Source organism: Drosophila miranda, chromosome 4 (assembly GCF_003369915.1).
Source record: "Drosophila miranda strain MSH22 chromosome 4, D.miranda_PacBio2.1, whole genome shotgun sequence".
Lineage (NCBI taxonomy): Eukaryota > Metazoa > Arthropoda > Insecta > Diptera > Drosophilidae > Drosophila > Drosophila miranda.
In genome coordinates, this window is record NC_046677.1 from 28,725,019 (window position 1) to 28,743,229 (window position 18,211).

Here is an 18,211-nt window from a genome sequence, read left to right on the forward strand (position 1 = left end):
CCCCCGTTCCCCCTCCCCCGTCCATCCATCTCGAGCTCTCTTTTTATCCGCAACGAAAAGAGCCAAAAGAAATCCGCGAATGAATTGCTGGCCATTGTTGTTGTGGGTTCTCATCTCCGCTTGTCTTTGGTTTCCGTTCTGCTCGGTTCCGCCGGACCCCTGGCGCGTAATCAACTTAAGTCGGATTTTTGGTCAAATGGGTTTGTTCATTTCGAGTGTTTTCGAAAAACTTCAAAAAAATAAAGCGATTTTCCCTCAAATGTTTGCCTGTTTCCCTTTTGCTTAATTGGTGGTCCTCGGGGGAGCAGTTTCCAGCTCCCCAAAAAGGAGAAAACACTCCCCCTGATCGTTAAGGGAGGCCTAATCTGGTCTGGGGACAGCCAAAGGGGTAGATCGGATAGGAGTTTCGTCGATTGATTCCTACGCTTGTCGTTTCCCCACCTTGAAACACCTCCACCTCTATTCACGTCAATTCATTCATGGCACGGTTCCCATTTTGTTTTAAACACCATCTTCTAATCGCTGGGGACCTATTTAATAGGCCGCTAATTAATTAATACCCAATCATGTCTAATATCTGGCCCTGATATGTCTCCAAGGAATTTATGAAATATTTAAACGCATTTTGCCGCCCGCTCAATTTTGAATTATCATCGCCCATCGGAGGTTTTTCGATGTCAAAGCCAGTGGCATGTCCGCCGAGACCTTCGGAGGAAGTGTCCCCACTAGGTGAAGGGGGGGTCCTGCCCCTCCTCCTCCCTTCCGTGCGGAGAAGAGAAAGGAAAATAATTGAGATGTCGGCAGAAATGTAAGTGGACTTTTATTGACTGTTTTGCTGCTTGGCTGGTATGAATGGATGGAGGGACAAGGTCCTCTCCTGTCCTGCCTTTCTCTCTGTGTTCTCTTATCCTTTCACACACACACACACATGGATGTAGGGGCGGGTGGTATGGGATTGCTCTGCGATATCTCATTCGTGCCACAACAAATGGCGTGCATCGCTTTTGTCTACCGATTGGGGAAGGTGAAAAGTGTGCAGCAGGAAAATCAATAGATTGACTCTGACTGAGACTCTGACCCTGCCCTAACCTCGGCTGCCCCTCCTTCCCTTTGTACTCGTTCTGATTGGGTTAGTGGCTTGGCCTGGGTCTTTAAGATTGCCCTACACGTACACACATTTTATGCTAATAACACTACGAACAAAAGCAACTGAAAGTCGGAGGGAATCTGAGGCCAGAAATTGCCATTTTACCTGCCCTGTCGATGGCGGCCATTCTCCCTCTCCCTGTCCCTGTAGCCCGTGTAGCCCGTGTATTCCGTGTATTCCGTGCATCCCCATCCCTTTAATGCCCGCCCCAAGTGTCCTTAAGCGTCGTCGAGTGGCATTTTGGTGCCGGAGTTGAAGAGATTGTGTTGCGGTTCAATTGCGTCAAACATATTTGACATTTTATTATAACAACGCAATATCGCATGATATTACCCCCCTCCCCCCCCACACACACGCGCACATGCCCCAGGAAACCCCCCACTGAACCCCTCCGATGACTTGAAGTGTTTTTCATTAACTGCTGCTTATGAATATTAAATTAAAACTCCCTTTGCCTTTGGCATTCCCTTTCCAGGAAACCAGAGACCAGGAAAACCAGGAGAACAGGGAACCTGGAACCGGGAACAGAACAGAAATCCGCTTAGGACCCCGCTCGGGCCCTCGCAACAGAGACAATGATGCCTAAGACGTAGCATATTAAAAGAGCTTTCCAAATTGAATTTTGCGCCAGACCGGAATAAAGCTATTTGGATGTCGAGACGCGAATTCAATTGCAACTTTAAGGGGGCTCAGAGCGTGCCCCATCATGGCGTGCCCCTCCATTAGGAGCGGGATGCAGCTCATGAATTTCAAATGAAATTAAAAACGTGTTCTCTAAAAATAATAATAGAAAGTGAACAAGCAGCAGCAACAGAAGAAGCCAGAGAAACCGTAATGCCAACAGAGGAGAGAAAACTGTTGCAAGTGAAGGTTGTTGCATCCACAGCTAGTTGGGGCAACTTCTTCTACGTAGAACACCGAGAACACGGCGAACACGGCGAACACGGAGAACACGGAAAGAGTGCGATGGATGGGCGGAGTGCAGCTCCTGTCTGCCAAACGGATTATTCCAAGGCACGCCAGCACTTACTGATGTAAGCTCCGGCTGTTTCCATGTTTCCCTGTTACTTGGGCTGTTGCTCCCGCTCCCCTCCCGCTTCCCCCCTCCTGTTGTCCATAATTAAGTCGCAGCAAATAGTTAGTCGGACAATTCGGAATGCCAGATGGCAGCTGGCTGAACATGTAAGGACATCGACCAGGAGCAGAGAGCTGCAGCCAGCTATGCATCTGTCAACGAAGGATTCCCATTAGGAGATGGAGATTGAGAGATGCGGGCGTGAGAAATGGATATAGCCTCCAATCACGAACCTCCACAGCTCCATTAGAGCTGGAAACAGCTCACACTCTCATCTCTAGCATTCAATTAATGGATTTCACTGGGGGTACATGTGTTGGGAGACTCCGTGCCTTGAATGATCCGCCCACATCGCTGGGTTGGCACTTCAGGCGATAGAAGGACAATATGAATAGTACCGCCCATACCCCACGATTTTTGTAGGGTGGAGTCTGGAGTCTCGTCTCCCGCTTGCAATCAAGAGACTCCACTGCAGGTGAGACTGTACTTCCATTTAATGCCTTTTCTCTGGAATCCTTTGGGAATCGAACTCTTCTTGAAAACCAATCAAAGATGATGCTGTAACTGGTTTCTCTCTCACGCTACCATCCGCAGAGTGCACACACACTCATTTGATGCCACAAATTAAGTGCTCCACTGCTCTGCCACCCCCCACCACTCAAGCCCGCCCACCTTCTGTCTTGAGGCAACTTTTCGGTTACTTGGAAATTCAATTTTACGCCGTATGCGCAAATCACGATTAAAATCTTGTGCGTGTGCATACTTTTGCGGCTGGAAATGTTGCGAGGCCGCTTTCCGCAGGGGAGAGCGAGGGAGAGGAAGTGGGGATGGGGATGGGGAGGAGGCTGTGCAGTTGCTCCACCCCTTGGAGAGGGGGAGGGGGGGGGGGTGTGGCGCACGCACAACTATGAAAATGTGTTTTGAAATTGCGAAACAATTTGTTGACCATAATTGAACTTTGTCGTCGTTCCTCATTTTCATATCCCGCCCCCCCCCCCCCACGTTTCCGTTCATTGTCGTAAAGAAAAGTTTTGGATCGTCGTAAAAGTTTTTCTTGGCGCGCAGCCTGCGGCGAATGGCCGCATCCACGGACGCCATTTGTTGATTTCTCCCTCTCTCTCTGCCTCCCTCTCTCTCTCTCTCTCTCTGGGTGTGTGTGTGGCTAGGCTAATTTACAGAGCCTCCTCGTCATTGCCCATGCAAATGCAGAGCTACAAACAATGCAAAACGCTGCCATCGCCTCGCTTGTTGCATGCCACGCCGCATTCCACTCGAATGTTTATTTGGGATTTTAGCATAATTGTCGCCACACGCATGAATATTTCAGCAGTGGCAAATCCTGTAGCCCCAAGGAGTAGGCCAAGTGTAAAAACCAAATCCAACTCAATGCCAATTCCATAATCCCTCTCGCTCGAAAGTTTGCCTAGTGCCCCGACGGCTGCCACAATGCAAAACGCTGATAATTGGCCAGAGGGGGAGCCCAGGATCGCAGGAGGGGCGTGAAAATCTGCCTGTGGCACGCACAACTTTGCTCCTCCTTCGGTGCGGGTGTGCAGTCGGTTGGCAAATGCATTCACTCCTCGAACACACACAGATGTTTGGTACTTAGAGTAGGTCCTCGTTGTCACTTGCACAAAAGTTGGCCAAGAGAGCTTTTGCTTGGAAGATTAAGGGGGGTTCCTTAGGCCACACACACCCTTTTCCCTAATGGATTCCAAGGGACTGGTTGATCACGTCTCATTAAGGTGATTACCCATCGACCACTGTCCAGGAGTGCGCCCTGGCCTGGCCCATCTATTTGTCGGGCATAATTAGCCGCAAAGTACAGCTATTTGTAGAATATTGCACCATCGTCATCAGCATCATCATTTGGCCTGGCAAAGTTCTTCTTTATTGAGACATTTCCCATCGCATTGCCCCCACTTCCATGCCGCATTCCCGTTCTGTGGCGTCGCTGTGGCTGCTCACATGCGGAGGCCGGACTTTGAGGGCTGCCACTCAAAACGCTCGATCGCCGCACAATGCAACCACCAGCTACAGCAGGAGGACAATGCCAGCCAGGGGGGCGGGGGGTGGCGGAGAGCAGGGGCAGCAGGAGGGGCAACTATTACAAAGGCATTGCTGACGCGCTCTTGCCCCCAGGAGTAGCAGCTGTAGGGCTCCACCCTGGTGTGGCATTGTGCCCGGGGTGTGTGTGTGTGTGTCTGTGTGTGTGTGTGTGAAAAATACCACAATTTCAATTTCAAAGTATCCTTTTAGTCAAGAGGAAATGACATTTACGCGCTTTGTTGTGGTTTGCTCATGCATAAAACATTTTTAGTTTATATTTTTTATGTTTCTGTGACGCACTTGATGCTGATACTTCTGCTGCTGCTGCTGCTGCTGCCGTTGCTGTTGCAAGGTGGGCGTGGTATGTTTGTTCAAACGACAAACTCCTCTCGGACCACAGAGCAAGGTGCCGGGCGACGTCGTCGATGCAGCTTAAAAAGTATTCTTAAAGAAGGGGAAATATATTTATGAGAATTAAATTCTGCTTCGCTCACGGACCACACAATGGCTGGAGCACTGGCCTTGGGCGGTGGGCAGTGGGCAGTGGGCGGTGGGCGGTAGGAGGGGGTGGGACTCCTTCCGCTGCTGCTTTCTAGCGGAGAACAACACAAACTTTTTGAATGGAAATGCGGGGTCCGAAAAGCTGAAGCCAGGCGAAGCGCCAGCTGGCGATTGTTTTAAATATTTCGGGCAAACAGGTTAAACTTTAAATAAAAAAACAAAAAAAGCGGAAATGCCAGAGGGTGGTGGGTGGTCCCCGGGTTGGCGACACACAATTGCCAACAATGAGTGCAAAAATCAATGCTTCAACTGCTTCAGGGGCTTCGGTCCCGTGTCCGTCTCCGTCTCCGTCGGTGGCTCTGCCAAAGCGCTTCCTGTTTCCTCCAGGAGCTGTGAGAACAGGACTCTATGGGAGTGCATCCACGACATTTGTTGAATATCAACAGGAAATGCAGTGAATAAACACGTCGATTGTCGAGTTGTCGATTCATCGACGCAACGAGTAACGGCAGCGAGGCATAGTGTGTGTGCCCTTCCCCCCCACAACCTCCTGCCATTGTGTCCCCCAAACAGGATACAGGATGCAGGATGAACTAGCGGGCGGCTGCACTTTCGCATGCATTCAATTCCATTCGAGCCACCCAGATTCAATTCTATGCGAGTGATGCCACCAACCACCTACCATCGCTTTCGATTTGAGTGGAGCCGGATGTCTCCTCCGGGCAATGGCCAGCAAATAATGCCAAATGCATTTCCAATGACTGAGCAGTGGCAGCAGCCATGACTTTGTTTCGACTACTAGATACCCCTGGGCTGCTGAGGCTCCGAATATAAAGGGTCAAATTCGAAATGATATTTAAATGCTGCTAAAATGAAGAATTTGAATAAAGAATAGAATTCTGAGTAATAAAATCTATGCAAAATATGGATAAAAGGAATGTCGGCATTCCCAGCCCTATATTTATTGAAAGAACTTCAAAGAAAATCCTCATAGTAGTGCAGCCTTATGTAAATCCCTTTAAATGCTCGCTATTTGCACTGCCCACTGTAGATGAACCGCACTGATAACCGCATACATACATACATCATACATATGTACATATGTATGCCTACGCACTGCAGCGGCCGTTCTTTCGTCTTTCTCTACAGCCTTCTTCGTTTCGTTTCGTTTCGCTTCGTTTCGACAGCTACAGCCTCAAGTCGTTCTCTCGCGCTCTCCCTCTGTATTAGTCGTTCGTGCTCGGCTTAGCAGCAGCCCCGATCTGCCTTGCAGCTCTCATTTTATCACCCACTCTCGCTCTCTTCGCAGATTTTCTGCACAGGGCACGGGCATGTTTGAACATGTTTTGCCCAGAAAATGCAGTGAATAAAAACGAGCATTCCGTGTGTTCCGCATTAAATGAATTATTGTTAAATAATTTTATAGATTAATATAAATTAAAAGGCTTTGAAACAATGCAGCACTGCAGTCTGGAATATGTACAGTGGGCAACTTTAATATTCCGAATTTTTTGTTCCAACTTCAAACGCGAATAAAACGCATAAAACTATAAAAAAAATTAAAAAAAGTTGAATGAGGGAATAAAGTTTAAAGTTTTAACTTTTCAGAGAGGTATACATATATAATAACGATTTTATTTTAAATAAAATTAAACAAAAAAAGGGCTCAAAATGTTTACAGCACATACATATGTACATATCTCTACCTCAATGACTCACGAATATACCCTTTGTTTGCTGCACAGCTTCCGAGGGTAGAGAAAAACAACAATCGCCGTGCGGCGCACACAAATTTGCATTGCAGCTCGTTGCTCGTTGCTCGTTGCCGTTGCCGTTGCTTTCGTTGCGTAATTGCATTCATCAAAAAAGCGAACGGCAAATGGCATTCATGAGACCGGCAATCAAATTAAAGTCCAGGCTAAAATGTTTTCCAATTTCCAGGTTTTCAGGTGGAAAGCCCAGCAGTCAGAGCCGTGCCTCTTGTGCAACATGCAATCAAAGTCAGGTCTCATTCTCCTCACCCTTACTACCACCCCGCCCCCTCGACGTGCGGCACCTCTCACCATAAGCCATCATATTTTTGTCCATCGTCCGTCCATCAGCCGCCCATCAGAGCACATCAGACCATCAGTCAGTCAGTCAGTCGGTCAGTCAATCATTTGAATCGTTTTCGTTTACGTTTCGTTCTCGTTTTCGATTCCAATCAATTTGCTTGGCATTTTTTGGCTGCCTCTCCCGCTCCCGCTACCGCTCCCCCTCTCCCCCTTTGGGTCCGGGGGAAACGCTTTTTGTTTGCTTCTATCGATTTGCGACCCCCCAACCCGCCGCCGCTCTGTCTCGCAGCAGAAACAAAAAGCAGAAACCGACAAAAAACTTTGTCCGACGCTGCTTGTTGCATTTTTAAATAAAAGGCTGGCTGCCGCCTCCCCCCCGCCTTCTAGTGGGGGGTCCAGCAGAGGAAGGACAGTATAGGGTACACTTCCTGTCGGACACAAATCCATCTCTGTCTCCGGCTCCGGCTCGGGCTCTAATGAACGTGTTTCGTGGGCAGAGCATTCCCCATTCGTTGGGCCGCACACAAAGGAAAAACAATTTCCCCAATTACTGCTGAAATATTTCCATTTCATTGTATTTTTGTTTCAAGTTCGGTTTCCCTCGTGCTCCATCCGACACGTGTTTGGGCCCCAAAAGCATTTCCCGTTCAAATTCGTTTGGTTGAATTCATTTATGAATTTTTGAGGATTGGGCAAAAACTAATCTGCCTATAAATAGGCCGAGAGTGGACTATGTGTGTGTGTTCTTGATGCAAGGACATTTGACAGGTGCCAATTGAATTTTAGGAGTTTTCTAGTGCACATTGTCTATGGTCTTGCAAACCTTTCAGTTTGTTTGGTAATTGCTCCTGGCGGGCTATTGGAATTTTAAAAGAACTTCCTTTAACCAACAATTATCATCCTTAATACCGAAACTTTCTCTTCCTTCTAGAAGACATCTTCTTTGAGAGTTAGGCCACCATTTCATCGTCGAATCATGCCTCTTAATCGATCCTTGAGTGCCTTCCTGCGACAGCAGTGGTTCCTTGTGGCCTGCACTTTGATCGGCGCTTTCTCAATTATCATTTGTGCAGGACAGTGTGTCCTCGCAGAAGGCCCTCTGGATGGACAGGTATTGTTCGAGAGGCTGTGGCCACACGGTGGACAGGACACTGGCAAACTGTACGCTAATTGACACTTGGTCGAGCTCTGAACCCCTGATAAGATGGGGGCGGAGGCGGCATGGGGAATGGAATGAAAGGGCTGTGGATAGGGAAAAAGTTTTCATTTTCGTTTCGTTTCCTCTTTTTTTTTCTTCTTTTATTCCCTTGCAGGCGTTATGTTCTGCTGCAAATATCATTTTGTGGGCGGGGAAATGCAGGCGAAGGAGGCGTGGCTGGGACTGCGTTCATTGAGAACAAAATGTGAAACTTTTTAATTGACTTTTTCAATTACAGTTTAATTTTGTTGTAAGAAATGTTGGGCACTGCCAATTGAAGTTTTCCCAAGCCGGGCGCATAGCCAAAAGGCCAAAAGAAGGAGGCCAGGAGAGGGGGGTAGGGGCCAGAGATGCGGGGCCCACTCTCCCAGCTAATCTATCATTGTCCGCCGATGAATATGTGTGTAACGAGAGTGTGTGTTTGCAATTTGCAAAACTTCAGAAACACGCACAGGCGGCGGCATGAGCATCATCAACTTCTTGCCCCCCACCCACACCCCCCTCCCCACCCGTGGCCTGCCCCTTTCAGGCACTCGGAAAATCTAAATTTATCTGCAACATGAAGGAAACGGCAGGCCGAACCTGGAAATACCCTTGAGGATCACAATCATTCGTAGGGCAGGGCCTCTCAACTGATCAGGGAAGAGGTCTTCCCTCGAACCACAATACCCTCTACAGAAGGGTACACCAAATTTCAGTGCTCTTTTCTTGGACATCATCAGCAAAAAGGCTAAGAAAGCACACGCCAACTATGCATCAAGAGGGAAATGTGGGGCGGGGGAGGGGCGGGGGAGGGGGGTCCCGAGGCAGATTGCATCTTGGAAACACATTCCCTTCAAGCACTTTTTATTATGACCAAAAAGCTGGGAAAACTGGGGGAAAAGTGAAAAAGTTTTTGCCCCAGCAAAAAGTTCCATTTGGGTCCGTCCTTTCCACATAAGAGTCGGCATTACTGCCCCCGGAGATGTGTGACAGGTATGAAGATTGCTCCAAAGAGTGCATAGCGGATGAGGCCCCAGAAATCAGCCGAAAATTAGCCACCAACGGCAGCACTGTCCATGGAATAATTCCGGTGGCACACGGACATGATGCATTGTCTGTTACGAGTATTAGGGGGGAGGGGGGGCATGATGATGGTGGTTGGGTTTTTTGTGTGCCAAAGCAAACATGTTACATTTATCTTTCTCGGGGATAAAGCAGACAAAAAGCGAACCAAACACAACAAAAGGGTAGGGGAAAAGTAGTCGACCTGGGCGTACCTCTAAGCAGAAGAGCCACCAAAAAGGGCGCGTGATCAGAGATACCCCCCACAGACCCTGCTTAGAGGGTAGCAAAAGGGCAATAACAGAGATACGAATGCGAGCAGAAACCAAACAAAGGCCCCCGAAATGAATGGAGCCCTTAGCCATGGCGTCCGGGGCCAAGCCAAATTCGGATATATAATGGTGGGAGGATCCACCTGGTCACCACCGTTGGCCAATTTCCGCTGTCCTCTCGAATTAATCCCCAGCGTACACTTTCGCACGGAGTCGAACCGAACGACGGATGTAGATCCGAGTGGGCGGCCAGGGGGCTCCATTTTAATTGAATAGCTACACGAACGAAATGTTATGTTGTGTTGATAAGATGATAAGATACGAGAGGCCTCAGGGGACGGCTCGGATAGGGTCGGGAAGGGGCCGCGTATGTCCTCACAAATCACAACGGAAATGAATGGCAAGGGGCTGGTAATACCCTGGCTTTGAAGGTAACAGCCACAGCACATGCCTACTGCAGGAATCCTTGGTGGCATTGACTCGACTATTCTTCTATATCTCCTGAAAATTGGGTTTGTGCAGGGGCTCTTTGCTCATCTACACGTTGACACGTTGATACTATCGCCATGCCATGGCCAAAAGCCATCCCAAAGCCCCCCATTTACATACATATGTGCTCGGTGAGAACCCGCTCATAACCCTAGATTGCCACTTGATTTGTTCTTTCTTTTTATGCGCTCCCATCGCATTTGTCCTGGCTTTGCCCCACAGCCCCATGCCATGCTTTTTTTTTATGGCCCGTCACCGGATTCCGTGACACTTCTGGCATTGGCATTGGCATGCCTTTGACAGACGGCACAAGGAATGGCATTCTGTCTCCTAGCTCCTGGCTCCTGGGCTCAGGACTGTGATGGCTCCTGGCATTCGTAATCACCGCCGTGAAATCTGTGACATGCGATATTTATTATGCAAATATTGGCAGGCCACAAATCCTGTTAGCCTGATTGTCTTTTTCTGTGCCCCTCAGACCCCGTCCCGAGTGATTGGCTAATCCTTGTACTACAACCCCAGCCGCCCTCCCTCTAGGGCGGTACTTCTGATGGAAGTAGTTCATTTATTTTAATTTTCTTTGCCTGTCAAAGACTCCAGCTTTCTCGCTGCTCGTAAACTTTCAGTTTGTGCATTTAATGCGCGACAAACTCTGTGGAGCCCCGTCTTAAAATTAGCGTCCATTAATTAGTTGTCTCTGCCGGATTGACGTTCCACTCATGGCCTCCACTCTCTGCTCTCTGCTCTGTGGTCGTCTGTGGCTGCATCCATGGGGTCATTCGAGAGGAAGAACCCCGCTTCTATGGTGGTGGGGGGGGGCCCCTGCAGATTATTTCCGTCGCTTGTCAAAGTTTTGAGCAGTCTCCTGGCCTCACCTCTGCTCTGACAGGCTCTGGCATTAATTTATCTTCCACTCCACTCCACTCTCTCGGCATTGCTTGGGTTTGGCTTTAATAGATCATTTGCTGCATCATTGCGCATATGCCGCATGTATCGCGCTGTCCGGGGCTAATCCTTTTGCTTCCACAGCTGGCTGTCACGTCGCCCGCGTGAATCGTTCTCGCATTTTTGCCGCACGCACGCACACTGCTCTACCCAGGGCCACACACAGATACACAGATACATCACTGTCTGTTGCTTCTGCTCCTCCTCCTCCTCCTCCATTAAATGTGGGCCACCGACAAGCGGAAGCCGCTGATGCCACTGCCGATGCTTCTCCGGGGCTTTCCTTTGCCACTGACTCTGCCAATGCCATTGCCGTCAGCGAAATCAGAGTAGTGCCCGTGCCCGTGTCCGTGCCCGTGTCCGTATCCGTGTCCTTAGCGTCCTTGCTGTGGCATGCTGGCGTTTTATTTTGCCAGCTTTTAGCGCATCCAGCGCTTGATAGTTGGGTCGGCCACTGGCTCTGGCACTATAATGCTATTATGGCGGCATAAAGCAACTTTATTCCACACTGGTTTACGCTCTGGAAAAACAAAGCAACACGACCAGAAAATCTCGCAGCCAGACGGTGGCTTTTCCTCTGGCTAGCCTTCGCTTTCATTTCTGGTGGCTGTCATTTTCCATTTTCATTTTAATTTTTACTCAGCTCCGTGCCGCGTGAATGTCGCGTTAGCTGTCATCATCAAATTACGCTCGGCTTTTGTGTGGCGGTCCAAGGTATGTTTGGGCGAAGGTAGGCCACTGCCCACTCGATCGGAGATGCCTTACCTTCCGGTGAATGTACCCTTGCCTTGGCAGACGGCGAGGGGCAGCCTCAGACATAAACCCAAATTCCAAAGCGCAAGCCTTTTCCCTCATTCTCTGGGATCTAGTTCTTCCGCTAGGCAACTCTCTCTCTCTCTCTATCTCTATCTCTCTTGGGCCGTTCTCTTCTTTCGGAAATCACGTATACGCCGCGTTGATCGCCGCTAGCCGCCAGTCGCTGGCCGAAAGCGGGCCCGTAAGCAAACGATTTAAAGCGAGCCGAACCTCTGAACGGAACGGAACGGAACGGAAGAGTAGAGCACGCCGTCTGAATGGGATACCCCCTAGAAGAAGCCCATCCACACAGACAGAGACCTCTGACTAACCTTGTTCTAAATTTGAATCGCTGCTGACCCATGGCCCGGCCAATGGACGATCGGGAGCGCGAGGCGATTGTCCAGAGCCTGCACAAGGACGTGCTGTCCCTCAAGGAGATGGTGCGCAATCGAGAGAGCGAGCTGGTCAAGCTGCACCGGGAAATCCACAAGCTGAAGGTGAGAGAGTCGCGTAGTCATCCAGCCATCCAGTCATCCATCGTCGACTGTCGCCTTTGGCATCGCGTTTGTTTGGTTTTGGGCCCTGTGTTTGTTCTGTTTCGTCTGATAAGAGGCGGGAGGACGGGCGGGCGGGTCTGGCGGCTAGCGACAAACAATTGTGGTGGTCCGCTCGGTCTGTTTTTCGGACTAATTTCGAGATACAAAAGTATCTGCAAATACGCTCACCCTCCTATCAATTGCGTCGCACATTGTTGTTATCTTTGATAGAGGAGATACTAGAGGAGGAGCAGCAGCAGCAGCAACAGCAGCACCAGTAGTCTGCCGAGATATCAGATACACCCCAAGCGTATGCCCTGTCCTATGCCAAAACCCTACCCCACATGGCCGCATGGCAGTGGCAATGGTATCTGCCAGATACACTCGCACTCGGTTCTCGGTTCTCGTTTAGTGCTTAGTGCTTAGTGGCTTATAAATTTGTACTTGAACCTCTTGATTCTCTATCCCCATCCCGTTCCCATCCGCATCTTTTCCGCTCGGATCTCTATTTGAATTGTAAAGCAGATTTATTGGGCCAAGTGATTAGCACTTCTGGGCGAGATTTTCTAGAGACTGGCAGCGACTTTGATTTGTAAAGATTCGAGATTCGAGTTTCGAGATAGCGGATAGCAGATCTCTCAGTCGCAACAAAAGCCAAAGAGAATTGAATTAAGTCTCGCACAGCGGACTCTTTCGGTCCGCTCTCGAGTCGGGCCGCGCCGCTAATTGCCGGATCACCTCCAGCAGAGCAGCCTCCTCAGAGCAGCAGATCTTGGGTTTGCTTTGGGCAAACAAACACATGGACGGAGGGCAGCACGCGTGCGTTCGGCTCGAAAAAGAGAATCCAGAGCTGTGGCGAAGAGCGTTTTTCAAATGCTAATTTCTATGCAAATAATTTTGGGAAACAATGGCAGGGAGGGGGGAGGAGGAAGCCAGGGCTTATCTTGTTTGGCCTGCGCCGAGGTGGAACCGGGCCTGGAGCCAGAGGCGCCTCGGACCTGGGTTTTATCTGTGGCCGCTTTTGTTTTTGGGTCACTGATTTCGGGGTGGAAGTTTTGCATTCTATTTGCGGACCATGATAAGGACAACACGCACCCACCCATCACGCACCCACTTGTGGCCCAGTTCTCATCTCTCTGCATTCGTCATGGGGCCCTGTCATCGTTCCGTCCATCGATTCGAAGCACGTGAATGCCGGCACTCAGACACTCCGAGACGAGTCGCCTAATTGGGTTCCTGGGGAGAGGGGGGGACTGGGCATCGAGCATCACGCGTTGCCCATTGATTGGCCACTCAATTGCCTCGGAATCGAAATGGGAATTGATTAGGCAACACTTTCCAATTGTCGCCTCTTTGTGTCCCTCCAGAGCGTGCTCCAGCAGACCACCAACCATCTGAATGTGACCAGGAATGAGCGGAACGAGCGGCTGCAGCAGTCCCCGACCAAGACGAAGCTCTACTCCCTGCCCGAGCAGTGCGGCGAGGTGACCAGCAGCCATGTGAATCCGCACCTCTGCACCTCCTGTGGGATGGTGCTGCCCAGCAGCCCAGAGTTTGCCATGGAGGCACTCTCTCTGGGGCCACCCACAGGCAAAACCACAGACACAACGGCAACGACAGCAGCGCCTGAGATGCGGCCCAAGCCCTTGCCGGCGGCCATCAAGAAGCAGGGGGTGTCCGCCGAGAGCTGCGTCCAATCCATGCAGCAGTCGTACAGCGCCCCGATTCCCAAATACGAAAAGGATTTCAGGTGGGAACCAGATACAGATTCCGCCACGGATCGTAGCTCACTCTTCTTTCCTCCAGCGATAAGCAGCAGATCAAAGACGCCATCATGGACAACGACTTCCTCAAGAACATAGACGCCTCGCAGGTGCGCGAGCTGGTGGACTCGATGTACTCCAAGAGCATAGCGGCCGGGGAGTTTGTCATTCGCGAGGGCGAGGCGGGGGCCCACCTGTACGTGTCCGCCGCCGGGGAGTTTGCGGTGATGCAGAACGGCAAGGTGCTGGACAAGATGGGGCCGGGCAAGGCCTTCGGGGAGCTGGCGATCCTCTACAACTGCACGCGCACCGCCTCCATCCGCGTGTTGAGCGAATCTCGGGTGTGGGTGCTGGACCGACGCGTCTTCCAGCAGATCATGATGCGCACGGGCCTGCAGCGGATCGAGAACAGCGTCAACTTCCTGCGATCGGTGCCGCTGTTGCGGAATCTCAGCGAGGAGCTGCTGGCCAAGATCGCCGACGTGCTCGAGCTGGAATTCTACGCCGCTGGGACGTACATCATCCGGCAGGGCACCGCCGGCGACAGCTTCTTCCTGATCTCGCAGGGCAACGTGCGGGTGACCCAGAAGCTGACGCCCAGCGCGCTGGAGGAGACGGAGCTGCGCACCCTCTCGCGCGGCGACTACTTCGGCGAACAGGCGCTCATCAACGAGGACAAGCGCACGGCGAACATTATAGCCCTTCCGCCGGGCGTGGAGTGCCTCTCCCTGGACACGGACTCCTTCAAGCGGCTGATCGGGGACCTGTGCGAGCTGAAGGAGAAGGACTACGGGGACGAGAGCCGCATGCTGGCCATGAAGGCGGCCGCCCACAGCCACGAGGTGCTCGGCGCGCAGGCGCAGGCGCAGGCGCAGCAGCATCAGCAGGAGTTCCCCGACCTGAGGCTCACGGATCTCGAGGTGGTCAGCACCCTGGGCATCGGGGGCTTCGGGCGCGTGGAGCTGGTCAAGGCGCACCACCAGGGCCGCGTGGACACCTTCGCCCTGAAGTGCCTGAAGAAGCGGCACATCGTGGACACCAAGCAGGAGGAGCACATCTTCAGCGAGCGCACCATCATGCTCAGCTCCCACTGTCCGTTCATCTGTCGCCTGCACCGCACCTTCCGCGACGAGAAGTACGTCTACATGCTGCTGGAAGCCTGCATGGGCGGCGAGATCTGGACCATGCTGCGGGACCGAGGGTCCTTCGAGGACAACGCCGCCCAGTTCATCATCGGCTGTGTGCTGCAGGCCTTCGAGTATCTCCACGCCCGCGGCATCATCTACCGCGACCTCAAGCCCGAGAACCTGATGCTGGACGAGCGCGGCTACGTGAAGCTGGTGGACTTTGGCTTCGCCAAGCACATAGGCACCAGCGCCAAGACGTGGACCTTCTGCGGCACGCCCGAGTACGTGGCGCCCGAGATCATCCTCAACAAGGGCCACGACCGCGCCGTCGACTACTGGGCCCTGGGCATCCTGATCCACGAGCTGTTGAACGGAACGTACGTACGGGGACAGGCATCTCGTTTATTCTGGGCATAGCATCAACCTTTTCTTTGTCCTCCATCAGGCCGCCGTTCAGTGCCTCGGATCCCATGCAGACGTACAACCTCATCCTCAAGGGCATCGACATGATCGACTTCCCCAAGCACATCTCCCGCTGGGCCGTGCAGCTGATCAAGCGCCTCTGCCGCGACGTTCCCTCGGAGCGACTGGGCTACCAGACGGGCGGCATACAAGACATCAAGAAGCACAAGTAAATGACCCAACGGAATCCCATCGATCATTAGATATACTAATATGTGGTGCCATCTTTCCTCTAGGTGGTTCCTGGGCTTCGACTGGGATGGGCTGGCCAGCCAGCTGCTGATTCCGCCCTTCGTGCGGCCCATCGCCCATGCCACGGACGTGCGCTACTTCGATCGCTTCCCCTGCGACCCCGTCGAGCCGCCGGACGAGCTCTCCGGCTGGGATGCCGACTTCTAGCCCACACTTTGTTGACCCTTGGACCCCCACTTGCAATAAAAGCCTTAGATATCACGTCAAGACCATGTGGCTATCGTGGATGCTGGTGCTGGCCGCCAGCAGCTGGCACATGTTCATGCAGCGGACGATTAGCGGGGCGTAGACCTCCTCGCAGCCGGGACGGGGACTGGCCACGAGGTTTAGATCCTTGGGCAGCTTGCTGAAGAACTCCCCGAAGCTCTGTTGGGGCGTCTGGCTTTTGTGGCAGCGGCGACAGCTGCAGGTGGCCTCGCGGTGCTCGTAGAAGGCGTAGCGGGCGCGGTAGGCGCACCCGAGGAGGCAGGGCCCGGGACCGAGCTTCTCGTAGACGGGGGCATTGAAGACGTCGGCCACGATCTGGAGGATACCGCGGTGCTTCGAGTCGGGACCCGCCACGACGACCGTGGTGTTGGGTCCGAACTGGAAGCCCAGGTCCTGCGCAACGACGCGGTGATGCATCAGCTGGCCCTCGATGAGGGCGCGGGCTTCCGTCTCGGGCCGCTCGAACTGCTGGACGCCGTGCAGAGCCTCCTGCGACGTGGGGTTCAGATTGGAACTCCACCGCAGCGTGCCCTTGGCTTCGGGAATGAACTCCCTGTCGGGGAAGTGCATGGCCAGGTGGCCGTCGTTGCCCATGGGCGTTGCGTCGAGCATCGCGTTGAAGCGCTCCCAGTCGCCGTCGGCCAGCTGCTCGCAGAAGGCCTGCCTGATCTCCGAGCCGTTGCGGAAGAACAGCAGGCCCATGTACTCGTTGGGAATGGTGGGGTGGCACAGCACCTGGCCCTCGTCCATCTTGCGGTGCACCTTGCCCAGGTGCATCATCAGGCCGTCGCCGATGTCCATCGTGAGCACGAGCAAGTCCTTCTCCAGCAGCATGCCCACGAACCGGGACTGGGCGATGCCGATGGCCGGCACCACCATGCAGTCGGGCCGGAAGTTCCAGCGCTTCACGTAGTAGTCGGCCACGCGTCCCTGGAGGCGCGACGGGTCGATGGGCTTCATCAGGCGCCTGGCCAGGTCCGGCGCACACGCCTCCAGGCACTTCTCGGACCACTCCCGGTTGTGGATGTCCAGCAGGTTCATGCCGGACCCATCGCAGAGGTCGATGGAGCCCATGCCGCCCACCAGCAGCGAGGAGAGGAAGCTGCTCACCAGCGAAATCCGCGACGTGCGCTCGTAGTGCTCCGGACACTCCTGGTAGACCTTGCGGATCTGGGGCCCGGTGCACCGGGCATAGGCCCGCGACCCCGTGATGGCCGCCATGTCGTTGGAGCCGCCCACTTCCTGCTGCATCTCGAAGGCCTGCGCGCTCGCCGAGCCGTCCAGCCAGATGGGCGTGCGCGTCAGCTCGAAGGCGTTGGCGTTGAGCTGCTCGTGGAGCCGCAGGACCGCATTCAGGTTGCACAGACGCCGCAGTCCGATGTCCGACCAGAAGACGCACCCGTGCTGCTGCGCCGCTCCCGCGATGGCCGCCACCGAGTGCAGGTCCGCCCCCTGCGCGCTCAGGCAGTTCAGCAGCATGTCCAGCGCCTTCACCCACATCACGGGACTGGCGAGGCCCTCGTCGGGGTGGGCATCGGTGAGGATTCCGCCCGAGGTCTTGAACTCCGGCAGATCCACGTCGTAGTTTACAGTGGCCGTGTGCTGGACCTTCATTTCAGAGTCCATAATCACGGCCCTCAACCGCAGGGTCCCCAGCTGGAGGCCCAGGTAGGTGTTGCCGCTGTAGTCCGTCGCCCGTTTTCGTCGATGACACATTTTCCATCGATGGATACGGAAGGGTTAAAATAAAACTGGGAATTTCGAATTGGAATGAAATGAATTAAAAGATCTGACGATACGTCACCATGGACCTTGGTTTTAGGATTATTTGTACTGTTTCCCTCCCGCCAAAAATTATATGCTTCGATCAGCTGGTTTTTGTGGTCAATAGTGGTGGTAGTTGCCGAGATAGAGCGCTCGAAACGAACGCCGCTTTTTACCACCACTAGACCCCTATACATATCATATATAAACAAATCTGATGCTCCCGTCAAAGCGCAATGACACAAAAAGGCAGTCCTGGAGTAAACAGGACAGGATTTAAAATACCAGTCATCGAATTAGAGGTGGTCATGGAACGTGCTTTCATCGTGACACGACCGGTGCCCGGTGCGTATTGAAAAGTGGAATTTTTTCAGGGCCCACAATGGGCAAAATAACACGATAAACAATATATCTCCGTAAGAAACTGACGACCAGGTGAAAAATTAGTTGAAAATTCACAAAAAATTCCAAAATCGATAATTTTTTCGATACCTCCCATAACTCTTTGCTATTGAGTCGTCGTCGTTT

At 52.5% G+C, this 18,211-nt stretch overlaps 2 protein-coding genes across 2 annotated transcripts; one reads left to right on the forward strand and one right to left on the reverse strand.

Moving 5' to 3' along the window:
• The first annotated feature begins 11,739 nt into the window (after positions 1-11,739).
• LOC108163582 (cGMP-dependent protein kinase, isozyme 1) lies at positions 11,740-15,919 on the forward strand. The gene is made up of 5 exons (XM_017298954.2): positions 11,740-12,069; positions 13,476-13,858; positions 13,915-15,375; positions 15,444-15,629; positions 15,697-15,919. Exons 1-5 carry the CDS (start codon positions 11,932-11,934, stop codon positions 15,857-15,859), a joined length of 2,331 nt encoding a protein of 776 aa, XP_017154443.1. The 5' UTR covers positions 11,740-11,931; the 3' UTR covers positions 15,860-15,919.
• LOC108163583 (xylulose kinase) lies at positions 15,885-17,870 on the reverse strand. The gene has a single exon (XM_017298955.2). The coding sequence runs from the start codon at positions 17,633-17,635 to the stop codon at positions 15,911-15,913; it is 1,725 nt and encodes a 574-aa protein (XP_017154444.1). The 5' UTR covers positions 17,636-17,870; the 3' UTR covers positions 15,885-15,910.
• Between the last annotated feature and the right edge of the window lie 341 nt (positions 17,871-18,211).

Bases quoted from the DNA above. Each gene is read 5' to 3' on its own strand.
- LOC108163582 (XM_017298954.2), top strand. From the start codon at position 11,932: ATGGCCCGGCCAATGGACGATCGGGAGCGCGAGGCGATTGTCCAGAGC. The intron at 12,070-13,475 runs GTGAGAGAGTCG...GTGTCCCTCCAG, and splicing joins GGGAAATCCACAAGCTGAAG to AGCGTGCTCCAGCAGACCAC. The intron at 15,376-15,443 runs GTACGTACGGGG...GTCCTCCATCAG, and splicing joins CACGAGCTGTTGAACGGAAC to GCCGCCGTTCAGTGCCTCGG.
- LOC108163583 (XM_017298955.2), bottom strand. From the start codon at position 17,635: ATGTGTCATCGACGAAAACGGGCGACGGACTACAGCGGCAACACCTAC.